The 14134-nt window shown below is 43.7% G+C and overlaps 1 protein-coding gene across 1 annotated transcript; it reads left to right on the top strand.

Moving 5' to 3' along the window:
• The first annotated feature begins 7265 nt into the window (after positions 1-7265).
• Positions 7266-13973, top strand: LOC133913357 (uncharacterized). Its single transcript, XM_062356488.1, has 5 exons — positions 7266-7798; positions 8614-8839; positions 9601-9837; positions 9983-10748; positions 11658-13973. Exons 3-5 carry the CDS (start codon positions 9613-9615, stop codon positions 13619-13621), a joined length of 2955 nt encoding a protein of 984 aa, XP_062212472.1. The 5' UTR covers positions 7266-7798; positions 8614-8839; positions 9601-9612; the 3' UTR covers positions 13622-13973.
• The last annotated feature ends 161 nt before the right edge of the window (positions 13974-14134 follow it).

Below are 14134 nucleotides of genomic sequence, written 5' to 3' on the forward strand. Positions count from 1 at the left end.
GTAGTCGAAGTAGATCGTGATAATGTAGAGGAAGTAGATCATAAGCAGTCGCGATGAGCTTTTTCAAAAACCTTGTACGTCCTCTCTCGGTGCAGGATTTCAAGAGCAACGGGTTTTGAAGATCTGCTCTCTTGTTCGTCGGTGTACGCCGGCGTAGCAGGTTGGGGTAGACTATGTGCGACGACGCAGTAGAGAGAAATTGACAAAATCCTAATTGTGCGTAGTGTTTCACGTCTCTTATTTGTGCGACAACTGACAGATATATATAGAGAGAGTCGCACGGTTGAGACGTACTATGATCGGAGACGATTACACTGTAACGATCGTAGTGTTGACCAACTCTTATTCCATATATTTATCTGTTTGGACACGCAGAAAAAAAGAAATTAACAGTAAAAAAATTTGTGTTAGAGTTAGATAAAAATAAGTAAAATAATTAATAGATAGATAAGAATAATAAACAGTCGAGATAAAAGATCCGTACTTAACACGTTACGGACTTGTATTTTCCAGGCAGCCCAGCACCTCGGTTTGTGCGCAGCGGAGCCTAGACAGATTGAGGACGCGCGCTGTGCTCTACTGCTCTGCTCCGTGCTTGCGGTCTCCTGACCGATCGCTATGCCCTCGTACGAACGAACCCGTCTTTTATTACCCGCTCGCATCACGTGATCTGCTACATAAAAAACACTATATTTTCTTAAAATGTTAGTAGTACTTGTACTGCTCTATAAAAAACAAAAAGGTGTCTGCAGCTATCATATAATAGAAAAAGCAATTCCAAACCGGATATACACATCGATTATATATGCCTTTCGCGTATTTTGAGATTAGGAAATGTTCTTCACCATCTGAAAATATCTTTCACATTGATCACTAAAGGCATAACTGTCCTTTCGTATGTGGATCATAAAAAAAAAGTGTGACCATCCTATGAACAAATACATATAAAATCAGAACATTAAAAAACGAAAAGTATGAACATACTACCGGAGCAAATGTATAAAAAAAACAGAATATTTACATATCATACAACATAACCGAAAAATACGGTCATCCCACCAAAACACACACATAGAAATATAAAAATCTAGAAAAATATGACTGATAAACCGTAAAACTACCATATTTTACCGGAATATGGTTATATCGATAGGTAAATTTGCAAATCTGTCATTTTCAATATTTTTCTTTAATTTATTTCAAAATTAATATATGAAATATACGGACGGTCAAGATAGGGGTATGATCATACAATCCGAGCAGTAGCACTGCAAAGAGGAAAATAACTGGCTTTCACTTTGCTATATCACCGAAATATAGCAGCACTTTGCATAGAGCCTTAGTTTATAGCTCACCCCAGCTGAGGCATGCATGAGGAGTGAGGACAAACCACGATCTACGGAAAGAGTTGGGGCTCCGGCGCCCATGCCAATCCCATGATGAGCAGGGCAGCGGATCTGATGTCCAGCCCGAACAAGGGGGCAGCAACTGGGCTGGGGGGACCAAAGCTCCAACCGAGTCGATTGCTTTCACAGGAAGGGTGCTGGCCAACCAGGGGGACAACCAGTAGACGCGGACGTGTCCGGCGACAGGCACCGGTAGACTAGTCCATTACGGACACATGACACTGCTGGCGGGCACGCACGTGCAGGGACCATGATGTTGCAAGGCTTCGTGGGGTGGCTATAGTGTGTATTTGGTTCCCGCATCTATTTTATAATGACATAGTGAATACATAGAATTAAAAAAAATTGGTTATCTGTATTAATTGTTACTATCTGGTTTAGTGGGGGTAAATATACGGTATCATTCTAAAACAAGAGTGAAGCTCGATTCAAACTTTATTCCGCAGTCTGATCTAATGAATACAAACTCTGTATCCGCTCATGCAGACAAGTCTATTTATCAGTGTCACAGAATAATCGGTTAACCAAACAGGAACTCAACTTAGGGTATATTTTTTTTATATTCTGATTGTAGATTCTAGTTTCGAAAATCAGAACCTAAAACAAGCACGGCGATTCTACAATCTAGATTCCACAATCTATGATATGTGTCATAATCTACGATCTAAGAAAATATTACTTCTATTAAATTATATCACATATTTATCTACAATTATCGTTACAAACATAACGTTTTATTTCTTTCTTTCTCCTTTCGCTTCTTTCTCCACCCTCTTCCTACCCTCTCCTTCTTGGTACCGCTCGGTCGAGCAGCCATAGCAGAGCAGAGCACCAGCTCAACATCGCTAAGCTTCCTCGACCATCCTCCCCGCCGTCTACCACTTGGATCTAGCAGAGAAGCCACGCCTCAAGCTCGTCCGCAACCTCCCCGAGCCGAAGCCGATCCGAGCTCCCGCCGCCCACTCCTCCCTCTTACTCTTCGGCAGCCGCCTTTACCGTCCTCCTTGTCGTCTGCTGCCTGGATCCAGGGGAGAAGCCTTGCCTCGAGCTCATCCAAGACCTCCCCAAGCCAAAGCCGGCCGAGCTCCCACCACCGTGCCTCCCTCTTCCTCTCTGGTAGCCACCATCGCGAGCTCCCACCACCGTGCCTCCCTCTTCCTCTCTGGTAGCCACCATCGCGAGCTCCTCCACCTCGCTATCAATCTCTCGGCTGCTGATCTCCTTCCTTGACTTCGAGCCCAGGGTGAGCTTTGCCGTGTTCCACTGAGTGTCGCACGCCTTTCCTCCCCTTCCTTCCTTCGTAGTAGCGCGTTGTCATCGTCAGCCAAGCATCGCCGTCCGCCATGCTCGCCGCTGACGCTCAGACAAACCGGATGACGGTGTCGGGGAACACTGTCTTGGTCAGCCACCTAGGTAGTAGTCGATAGCGAACTTTGGCCTCCAATGGCCGAAGTAGAGAGAGACTCTGAAAGGGAGAGAGCGAGTCTGTAGGGGAAGTAGAGAGTGGAGAGATTCTAATAATTTAATGTTATTTGTTTTAGATTGTACAATCCAGATTCTAGATTATATAAGAATAAAAATCTAAATGGTTATAATCACAATAAAAAAATAAACATGCTCTTAGTCTGTCCAGAAAGATATAACTAACCAAACATTCTTTATTTCAACAAATATTACTCCGCTTAATCTGTCTCCCCTTAATTTGCTTATGCTACGTAGCTATGCGAAAAATACTCGGAGAACCAAACACACACGCTAGGATTAGTGCTGTCCACATATATCGTGCCTACTGAACTGACATAAGGCATAACACTGTAGACACGATATGACCTGATAGGTTAAATTGACACGAAATGAGGTAACATGTCGTATCCGAATCAAACGCATGACATAGCTTAGACGGACTGATACGGACACACCTAGTACAGACACAACCCACCCAGCCGCCCAATGGCACGACCTGCCGTACCACAACCGTAATCAGATCGACTCAACATGGCATGGCGCTTCACGGATCGTAACGTGAGTCGAGGGTGCGACATGATCCGTTATCAGGACACGGCACAGCGGAACCATTTAAATAGCACTATTTAGAGGAAGTAAAGGAGGGAGCGAGGTCCGGTCTAGGTACCGTAGCACAGCCGAGCACAGTGCAGATGTGTACGGTCTACAGAGCAAGGCACGGAGGCATGGTCGCGTGCGCAGTTACGCCTCGCCAGCTGAAGTGTGAAGCCTCCTACGTGCAGTAGGGAAATTTGGGGCTGGTTTTTCCTTTTCTCGCTTTCTGTTTTTAATGAACCTGCTGGCTATATTTGTGATAGTTCTACTGCTAGTGGTAGCCCCGACTCTTCACTTGGTTGTCTGACAATTTGATGTGGGATTTATAAAGAGCGGCTCTGTGGAAGTGTTTTTTTCCCCACATTATCCCGCAAAAACACCGTAAAAAATTCTTAAAAAAAGTTCACATTTCAGTTCACTATCCCAAGTCGGATCATCCAAACTTGTATTGACACCGTGGTCCTCTTGTTCATCTACACCATCTTTTAAAGACCATGCGCTTGACAGCCTAACTATCCAGAAATATGCCAACGTGCATCCATCAATGGACGGACTACCTCCTGCGCAAACAAACTTCTTTGACGACAGCATTTGTGGCCATGGTCTCAATCCAAGGTTGTCCGGTTGCAAGCAATTGGAATTTCTGTTAGTCCCTTTTGCCTGTCAAGAATTCAGCATGAAGCCCTAAAATTGGATTGTAATCCCATAATTTTTTCCCTTGGCTGCCCACTGGAATCTGATTCAATGATCCCACAACATTCCCACCTGCTACCCGTATCTGCAGCACTGAAATGGAGTTGTTTTCCCAGCGAGAAAGATAGTGTGGACTTGGAACTCGTTAACTCAATCCGATTCTTTTCTCAGAGCAACACCTCGACCTGATTCCAGCAAGTCTTCTCCTTACCACAATGGCAACTGTGTTGAACTTCATCCTGCATCCCATAGGCACAACATGCCTAATCCATATCCTCCGAACACAGCAGACAGTGTGGACTCATAGGGCGTGTTTGGTTCTTTTGCCTGCTCGTCTCGTTTGGCAAAGCTAGCCTTGCCAGTACCAGAGAGCGGATTTGGCTCTCTCACGCCGCCAAGACGAGCACGAGCATCAATGCAGCTGGCAAAACATCTAAACGTGCGATTTCTTGCTTTGCCAAGTAAAACAAGCTGCAGTAAAGCTACCAAACGCGCTCATAGTCGTGTCTCACATTAAAAAGCGGCACTAATATTTGTTCCGACGCATATCGCAGTTCGTGCCCACTGCATATATGAAAGCGAAGAAGTATGGAACTGAACCCATGAGCATCCTTTGCGTAGGCACACTTTTGCAAGCCAATAGATCAGTAGAGAGTCGAGAGGAAAATAAGAGTGAATTATATTACATTCCTTTTCATTTTTAATGTACATATATATACATATTAAATGGATTTCAAGTTCGTCGGGAGACATAATTTCCTAACGAACGAGTGCAACTATCATTGGCGATTGCTTTGATCAGTAGGTGCGTAACGCACACGTTCTACTCATCCAGGTCGAACGATGTAATTAAGCCCAAATGATCACTCGTGTCGCCATCTTTACTTCTCGTCCCGATTTTCCGATGAACTTACGAATGCGAGTGACGTCCCTTGGGCTCGAAGCATACGTACCGTTGTCCACTGGGGACCGGCGCGGCGCCATTAGTGCAGCGCGACCAGCGATCCATCCGAGCCAACCGATCGCTTGGGGATTGGGACCCATCATCGCTCCCCTCGCTCGCGCTGTTCCAACTTCCAAGGCCAGGCAGGCATGGGAACGAGGACGAGAGGGTGGATGACAAGCAGACGGCTGCGGATTCGATTCCTCTCCTTCTTGAAAGGATATTCTATAAAACCGTTCATCAAAAGATTTCTATAAAATCTTAATTCATGTTATTTTTCTCTAATTTAACAATTAACACATGCAGCAAAGAAGAAAAAAACACGATTTTTTTTATGTAAGACATATCTTTCTTCCCTCTCCACTGGGGTGCTCGCAGAATCCGAGGTTCAAAACCAGTTCCCACGCCTAAACCCAGCACACGCGGTCGCCGTCGCGTCTGATCGTCCAGATGGACGGTCCAGATTACCCTTGGGGTTGGCGGTTTATCAGTCGCAGCATCATGGAGGACACGCTGTCATCAGTTGGTCCTCGTGATCCTGGCAAATGATGTGCGGGCCCACATGGCAGACCCAGCTATCGGGATGCGGTGGCGCATCTAGCTCACACACTCGGCTCGAGCTGTGGTACTTTCCCCCGGCCACACTCTCAGGGCCAGGTGGGCCCCGCATTCAGGCCTTTGGGGGCAGCTGCGGCTGCGGCCATTGGATCCATCAAAAGATGAGAGAGAGCAGCCAATAGGACCGAGTAGTAGTACTACTACTACAACTGATTGATTGTTCTTTTTTTCCCTCTCTCTCTCTTCCAATATGCCTCTGTGCATTGTTTATTACTCCAACCTCCAACAAGATCTTTTGCCAAGTGTACATGCATGGGCACACGTAGATACATACGGTATACTGTGATGACCTCACTCATATATTCCGTTAAGCTGTGATGTCGTCTTGTAATCCTTTTCTTTTTCAAGGGAAATGTCGTCTTGTAATTTTATGGTGACCACGTCTGGTACATGCAAGTGTTGGAGCCAAGGTTTTCAGAAGCTGACGCGCCCTTCCTGCCATCTGTTAAAGTTGCTGCAGGATTTGCAGCTTCCATCCCAACAATACTCCATAGTGTGAGCAAGAAATTTTCTAGTTGTTTTTACCCATTTACTAATTTTTAAATTCAAAACATTTCAGTCTTGACCATGTCAGCGCCACCTCACCTAAAACCACTCTAAATTCATGCCAATGTTAAAAAGCAAACAGTTTTAATATTTGAGGGTTGAAAAATGAATGATTTTAGAGTTGTGGGTTGTAAAATAGATTTTTTTTTCTTTTCTGTTTACAACTTTAAACAGTAGCTGCACGCCCTCCTCATTCACTAGGAGAAAGTTGGTTGTGTTTAGGTATCCATTGATTATTATACTGATTAAACATGTGGTGACGAAGATTATTAAGAAAGTGATCTCTCGTGAATTCCATGATCCAACTCCAGTTGAATTTATCGGTTTCCCATCTATTGTCTCGTGCAGAAATCGTGAATTGGCGCACCAACAAGAATTAAAAAAACTGGTTTAATCAGTGTATCTCTAACTAAAAGATAACCTACCATAGTAAATTGAAAGAATTAGCATCAATAGTATCTCAGCTTGTCAGATACACATAAATGCAATGATGTACTACTATTTTTCTACTTCAAGGTAAAAAAGGATAAGGAGATAGCCGGAAGAATGGGGCACGGACGCTGCAGGGGGTCATGTGAATTCAGAAAAAAAAGTATCACGAGGAGTAAAGATGGCTGGATTTGTAAGATTCGGAAAGGAAGTTTGGTACTGTCCTGTATGAATTTTATATCAAATTGCCCCCCCCCCCCACACACACCAGCAAGCAAAGGGGCTGGACAGATTCTCTCAACAGTCACAACACCCAAACTCTTTTTCTATGGCCACCCAAAGAAAATAGAACTAATCATCGCAGGGAAATCAGATACTGCATTGTTTTGTTTCAGTGCTGAAACAGTCCACGATTATCACAGCTGATACTAATATGCTTGGCTTCTCTGAAAAAAATTCTGATGGAGACAGCAGCAGGTGGGGAGGAAAAACAAGTGTTAGTTTATTTTATTTTTGGTGAGAGAGAGAGAGATGGGAGGGGGGATAAAGGTGAGTGAGGAGTGAGAAAGGATCAGCAGGAGGAGAGAGATTAAAAAGACCAGACGTCAACAAATCTGCCTGTCCTTCCACGTAGTTTAGAAGAAGGTCGTTCCATTCCCTGCCTCAGAGGAGAGAGAAAGTAAGGAACAGCCCACCGCGCACATAACCAAACAACACCCATCCAAAAACCCCCGAAAGGAGAAAAAAGAGAGAGAGAAAACCAAGCAGTCGTTTGTTCGGACAAAACAAGAACCCACCAGTACGCACTTCTTCCTTCCTCCGTCCCCCTGGCCCATCAGATCCAATTCCTTCCCCGACCCCCATCCCGGATCCGCCGCAATTCCTCCTCGTGTCGAGCTCGATTGCTTCCTCGCCGTGAAATTTGCTTCTTTTTCCTGCAAAAATCCTGCCTTGGCCGCCGTCTTGGGGGCTTGGGAGGTGGGGGGCGCTTCTGCTGGGCTTCTCGGGGCCATGGGCGTGGTGGTGCCCGCCAGGTCATTCGTTCGCCGGATGCTGAGGGTCGTCAGGCTCAATCCGCTGCAGCGCAGTGCCAAGAGTCGTTGAGGTAAAAAAAATTAGTTTGTTTTTGTCAAGCGTTCTAGCTCGGTTGTTGTGAAAAAGATGCAGCTTTTCCTGGCCTTTTTCTTTGAGGCGTCCGAGGTTTTAATTTTTCATTCTGGTAATTGGGTATGTGTTGCAATTAGTTTTGTGTGAAATTTCGGTTAGATTGACGGCAAGAAAGCTGATAATTGCATCTGGTATTCGCAGCCTTTTCCGTTCCACGTTTGGTGGTGATAGGTTCCTTAAGAGAACTGGTTCTTAGACCATCTCCAACCATATTCCCTTCATTTCGTTCCCTTCCCGATTCCCTTCCCCGTTCTCATTCCCTTTATTTCCTCTCATCTCCAACAGCTTCCCCTCGAGGGGAATCGCGAAGGGAATGGAGAGAGAATCCCATCCTGAAGGGAATGACCCTGGGAATCCCGTCGTGACGGGAACCGTGAAGTGAAACCGTTGGAGCGCTGAAGGGAACGAAAATCCCGTCGTGAAGGGATTCTGGCCCCTGAAGGGAAACCGTTGGAGATGGTCTTAGGATTTATCAAGTTGGTTGAACTATCGAGGGTTGACTTGTCTACTCTCCATTAGTTCCTTCCTGTCTTGCGTATTTACATCTAAACAGTACATGCATACTCTTTTCATTTCGAGCATATCTTTTAAGAATTGGGCCTTCTGCGCTGCATCTTTTGATCCTGAGTATGTTTGCTTGATTATGGATACGGGTAGCAAGTTTCGATCTTGCATTGTGTCTATGTTATGATACAGTGAACATCTTCTTTCTTAGATCTTTTCACATTACTCACTGCAGTAATTGATGGGCAGGTGAATTCTCTTGAACCCATTCAGCTCAGGAAGTACTATTGGTTGCTCATCCAGCTGAGCAGGTTGAGCTATCCATTTAGCTCAAAACAGTGAAGGGACTCATTGTACACGTGTTTGTCTCCCAAAAATCCAGTGGTGTCCTGTACTGTGAAGGTCACAGAACCCACTTGACTACATTCCGGGGTTATGGGAATTGCAGCATGATCAATGCAGGCTTCTTGATTTGGTAACTAATCAATGGATCCCTAATTCCTTAATAGCTCCTTTTGGCAACTGTAAATTTCAGTTTGATATTATGTAATCAGATATTGTACTTGCTTAGCGTTTCTCCTCTTGCTCTCTTATGCTTCATATGTCAGTGCTTAGTATAGTATCTTTTTTAGATGACAAGATCTAGCTGATCATCTTAAAAATATTTACCAAAATTTGTTCCATTGTTTTGTTGGTTTGCTAACGCCATTGCAAACAGCAGCTAATATGTAATATTTGTAAATTGCTTCTGCTCCTTGAAATTGGCGTTGGAATTTTAGTTAGACATCATGCTTGTAATAGAAATGTGCAAAAACAACAACAACAATGCTTTTTAGTCCCAAGCAAGTTGGGGTAGGCTAGAGATGAAACCCATAAGGTCCAACAAAAAAGGATGATGAGAAAACTAAAATAAAAAAGTACCAGTAGTAGTAATAATGGTAAAGTGATAGTAATAATGAAAAATTGTAATGGAAATGTGCAAACCACCAAAATAGAGTTGCGGCATCCAGCTGACTTAAAGTTTGTCTTTTTCTCTGCATATACTGTCAACCATCATTAAAATTAGAAGAAAGAATTAGTTCTCTTGTAAGGTGCCAATTTCTTATGTCCGTTTCATTCAACTAATGATAACACACACTTATCTTCTTCCATATTTGAGGTCGATATTGCAAAAGCTGTACCATGTCATATTTTGCTTTGTACAATTCAGTGTTGTTTGACTAGCTTGTTGAACAGATTGCAACAAGAATGGGGGCAAAGGTAGAAGGTGAAAGCTATATGCCTGGATTTTATGCCACGGGGGATCTCAATGTGGAAGCAAATGGTAGGTGGACTCCATACTATGAGGAGAAGACATCGAATGGCCAATTCTGCAACGGATATACAACAAAACCGACAAATGGTTATTCAGAATTCGACAAAGAAATGCTCAAGCACACAATGCTTGAACATGAGGCCATATTTAGAAAACAGGTAAGTGCACATCAAATTCATAAGTATCTTAATCCATCACATGGAGCAAAAAAATTAAGCAGCAGCAGCAGCACAACATAATGCTTTTTTTTCGTCTTATCAAGTGTTTTTATCTGTCAAGCCTCACAACTCACTCACTATTCAGGTGTATGAACTGCACCGGGTTTACAAAATACAGAGAGATATGATGAAACATTATCAAAGCAAAGAGGTGTATGCATACCCGATGCTGGCAGATGCATCACAGACAAATTCACTATCACAGGTGCCACCAAATGGTGCAAAGATGATGTGGCAGATGCAGGTACCTCCTGTGTCCACAACATACAGAAAAGCTCCTGTTGCAGAGCACAATGATGCAAACCATTCCTCTATTAAGTTCCTTAGAGAAGGCAGTGTGCAGTCCTCTCCAAATGGATTTCCATCAAGTGATGCTGCTCCAAAAAGCAGGCAAGGCACTTTTGGCCTTCACCTTCCAGCTGAACATCATATAGATGATGATAACGCATTGGAGAACAAGCCCATAGATTTCCTTGGTTTGGCGTCAGATACAAAACCTCAAAACGACGCTGACCTTATATTAGTTAGTGCAGAAGGCTTGGGGAGGTTCAGTGATAATAGTTCAACATCAGGTTTGCGGACCACAAATAATCTGGGGGGCCGGCAAGTTGCTGACCTGAATGAGCCCAATACTGGTATCTATATGGGTAGAGCAAATGGATCAGTATCCAGAGGCCTTTCACATACCTTGGAGAACTCGTGGAATCAATCAATACTGAGATCAAGCGTAACTAACTTCAGTTTCAATAAAGAATACTCCAAAGACAAGCATACCTACGAAGGGACAAGCTCAAATTTCTTTGATGCAAGCGTGAAAATAAGACAAGAGGATAGACCATTAACCAATAAAGGTAACAATAAGGTTCACTTGTAATGGTTTTATTTATTTTAGAAATATTTTTTTGTCCAGAGTTCTTTGTATGTTTGTCCAGTGAATTTTTATTAACACAGTAATCACCATATTTGTCAACCATGCGTCATTTTGCGGTAAGGGGTATGTCTTTGATGTGGAGTTTTGGAGGAAAAGTGGTTCTCCCTGTACATTGACTCGAACATACCATGTTTCTGGTAACATGATTTAGCAAATAGTGGAACATGCAAGTAGCATGTAATGTTCTATTTGTTATTTGTAAAACTATTTCCCTTAGCCGTGCCAATTCCAGTATCCATTTATTTGGTTCTGGACATCTTTCTATTCCCCCTTGTTACTGTACTTGATTGTAGAATGAACACCTTCATGGGGTTCAACCTTTACTTTTGACTGCTAGCAGTGGCCTGTGAGATGTGATGTACCATTATAATCTGGAAATATTATTTGCAGGCTGGTTCCTAGTCCTTATATAACTCCAATCTGTACTAGACAACTTGCTCATTTCTGTGGTTTCCCAATCATATTTCTGAATGACTGTTTGTATGTTAGTCTTACAGTATTTTGTTCATCGAAACCTGTAGTCCCTATTTTCTTTATGATACAGTAACTTGCCTCCCCCCCCCCCCCACACACAAAATAAATAAATAAAATAAATAAAGAACAAAAAAAGAGGTAAGTAACTCGCTTCGTTTGGACTGCAGCTTGTGCCTTTTTCAGTATGTCATATTGTTTGTTGCTCTACATGTGGATGCTTCTAACGTCATGCAGAGAGCTTAGGAAGCATCTCTGGGATTTCTTTTTGATAGCTTGCACATCCTTTTACTGTTCTATATTTACAATTGACTTGTCCTGTCTGATAATTGTTCTGTCTCTTGCATCAATCCTTCAGGTAAACAGGTCGGCAGTATAATTTTTTTAGCACCCAGATACAGTGATGCTGATCCGCAGAAATACTTAAAAGCTGCCGATGGGGGGCCTGCCAACAGTAACCAGTTTGTTTACCAAGGTCAGAATAGTTCAGTTGGATGGTTTGCACAAAGTCCTCTGGAACCCTCTGCCGTCAATAATTTTGCTAGACTTGACCATCCACATCATTCAAGTATGGGTACATTTGCTGCTCCCATCCCTATTCCTCAAATAGATCATCCTTCTGTTGCCTCCCCGATGGGTTCTTGCACAGTAGACCCAAGGAACAGTGTTATCAATAATCCTGCTTTCATTCCAAGATTCAATGGATCGGCAGCTGTGAATTCGTATACCAATCTTAGTGCTGTGACACAGAGCATTGGAACTTCGACTCCTAAGCTGAAAAATGTCAATAATTTAGATGGCCGCTATCCTGGTTTTCCACTTGATTCATTTTCTGCATCGCATTCACGACATCAGGTAGCAATTTCTAGTGACTTGGAGCAAAAGAACACCCAGAAGTTTGAACATTCAGCTCGACAGTCCCATGGCAAGGGCACGAAGAACTTTAATTTGAATGAGACACTGTCGGATGGTCAGGAAGGTGGTCCTGTTGAAACAGCTGGGAGATGTGCCGGCAGTCTACAGCAAAGTAAAGACAAGGGATCCGTATTTGGGATCTCTTGGCTCAAAAATAAAGCTTCCTGTGCTGATCCAGCAGTTTTGGAGAAGCCAGAGAAGGTGTTTGTCCATTCATCTGGAACTGCAATGGAGCTGCAAAATACCAAAGACAGGAACGAAGAGGCCCTGACTATTCGAAATTTGTCAGATTCTGCCTTGACATCCCTAGGTTGGGGAATTAAGAAGGATGGGGTTTCTGAAGACAATGCCGCTAGAACTCTGCTTGATTGTAATAAGACCCATGAGAGTGCTAAATGTTTACCTTTTTCATGCCAGAAGCTTGTGCCTAAAGATAGACAAACTACTGAAGGAGTCATCAAGAAAAGTGGCGCCCCCATCAGGGATTTCATTGATCTCAATGATGATGTACCAAACGAAGACAATTCAGAGGAATCGGTAGTGTCGCATGAATGTCAGGTGGCCTCCTTACCGAACAACCAATCTAAACGCGCATTTGTGATTGACCTAGAGGTCCCAGCTTGTGAAGAGGGTGCTGTATGGACTTTTCACGAAGAATGCACACGTCCTGGTAAACTTGATGCATACCAGGAAACTGACGACACATCTGTTACATCCGCTATAGCCGCAGCTGAGAACATTGTTGCGTTGTCAATGGATATGCCAACAACTGTAGAGACACCCGAAGATATGTTGCAGTGGTTTGCAGATCTCGCTATATTAAACATCGATGAATGTGCTGGGCAAGTGGAAGTTCAAGCTTGCATCAATGATTCCAGTGATGATGAGTTGGATTCATTTGAATCCTTGACACTGAAGCTGGAAGAGACCAAGATTGATGAGTACTGGAGCAGGCCGCTGGCACCTGCAATCACAACTGATGAACAAACAGTTTCAACTGCTCACCTCCTGATGAAGCCTAGAAGGGGCCAGCAAAGGAGGCGGCGGCAGAAGCGGGACTTTCAGAAAGATATCTTACCTAGCCTTTCGACACTTTCCCGGCCTGAAATCATAGAGGATGTTCAGTTACTTGAAGGGTTAGTACAGGCTTCTGGTGGATCCTGGGAGTCGAGTTTAAGTAGGCGAGGACGTTATGGTGGGCGGACTAGAGGCAGAAAACCTCGCAAAAATGTAACTGTAACTGTAACTGTAAAAGAGCCGGAGGAAGTCGAGGTCAGTGCACCGCCGAAACCGGGCACTGGAGACTTAGAAACCGATGATAGGGGTATGATTGGATGGGGACGAACAACAAGGCGGTGTCGCAGAAGGAGATGTCCGTCAAGTAGTAACATCGCTGCTGCGTCGTGAGAGATCTTGCCAGCAGACATTGGATTTGCTCAGCTCGGGTATTGAGTTGTTCCCATTTGTTATAGACATTCCGATGGATCGGTACAAGGTGATCACAGCCACGAGTGTACATACTTTGTCAGCCTATTTGGCCTCCCCAACTTTCATGCCTTTGGGTCGAAAATGGTGTACCCTATAATAAATTCGTAAATTAGCTGAAATACATTTCTGCAACAGCATTGTATTAAGCTGTTCCAGGTTATGAAATTCGCTGTAATTCATTATGAGAAACTGCAATGCCTGTAAACAACCTCGATCTCTGAAGAATAGCTCATCACATCAGCAAAAAAGGGCCCTGAGTCTTTATTCTTTTTGTACCTTATGCTTTGCTTAAATGGGCAAATGGCAAGAATTTAGAAACCAAAATACTATTTGACCCAGCCATTCAGCTGAATCCTTGGATATGCCAAGGTTGCGCCGCAATGCTTTCGTGCCCTCGTTAACCGGTGGGACCCAGTTGGCGTGTAACTTATG

The sequence above is a fragment of the Phragmites australis genome, chromosome 3, assembly GCF_958298935.1.
Source record: "Phragmites australis chromosome 3, lpPhrAust1.1, whole genome shotgun sequence".
Taxonomy (NCBI): Eukaryota; Viridiplantae; Streptophyta; class Magnoliopsida; order Poales; family Poaceae; genus Phragmites; species Phragmites australis.

What these genes read in the sequence shown, in the direction of transcription:
- LOC133913357 (XM_062356488.1), top strand. Translation starts at nt 9,613, where the DNA reads ATGGGGGCAAAGGTAGAAGGTGAAAGCTATATGCCTGGATTTTATGCC. An exon ending in AGGCCATATTTAGAAAACAG is followed by an intron (nt 9,838 to 9,982) that starts GTAAGTGCACAT and finishes CTCACTATTCAG; the next exon opens with GTGTATGAACTGCACCGGGT. An exon ending in TAGACCATTAACCAATAAAG is followed by an intron (nt 10,749 to 11,657) that starts GTAACAATAAGG and finishes TCAATCCTTCAG; the next exon opens with GTAAACAGGTCGGCAGTATA.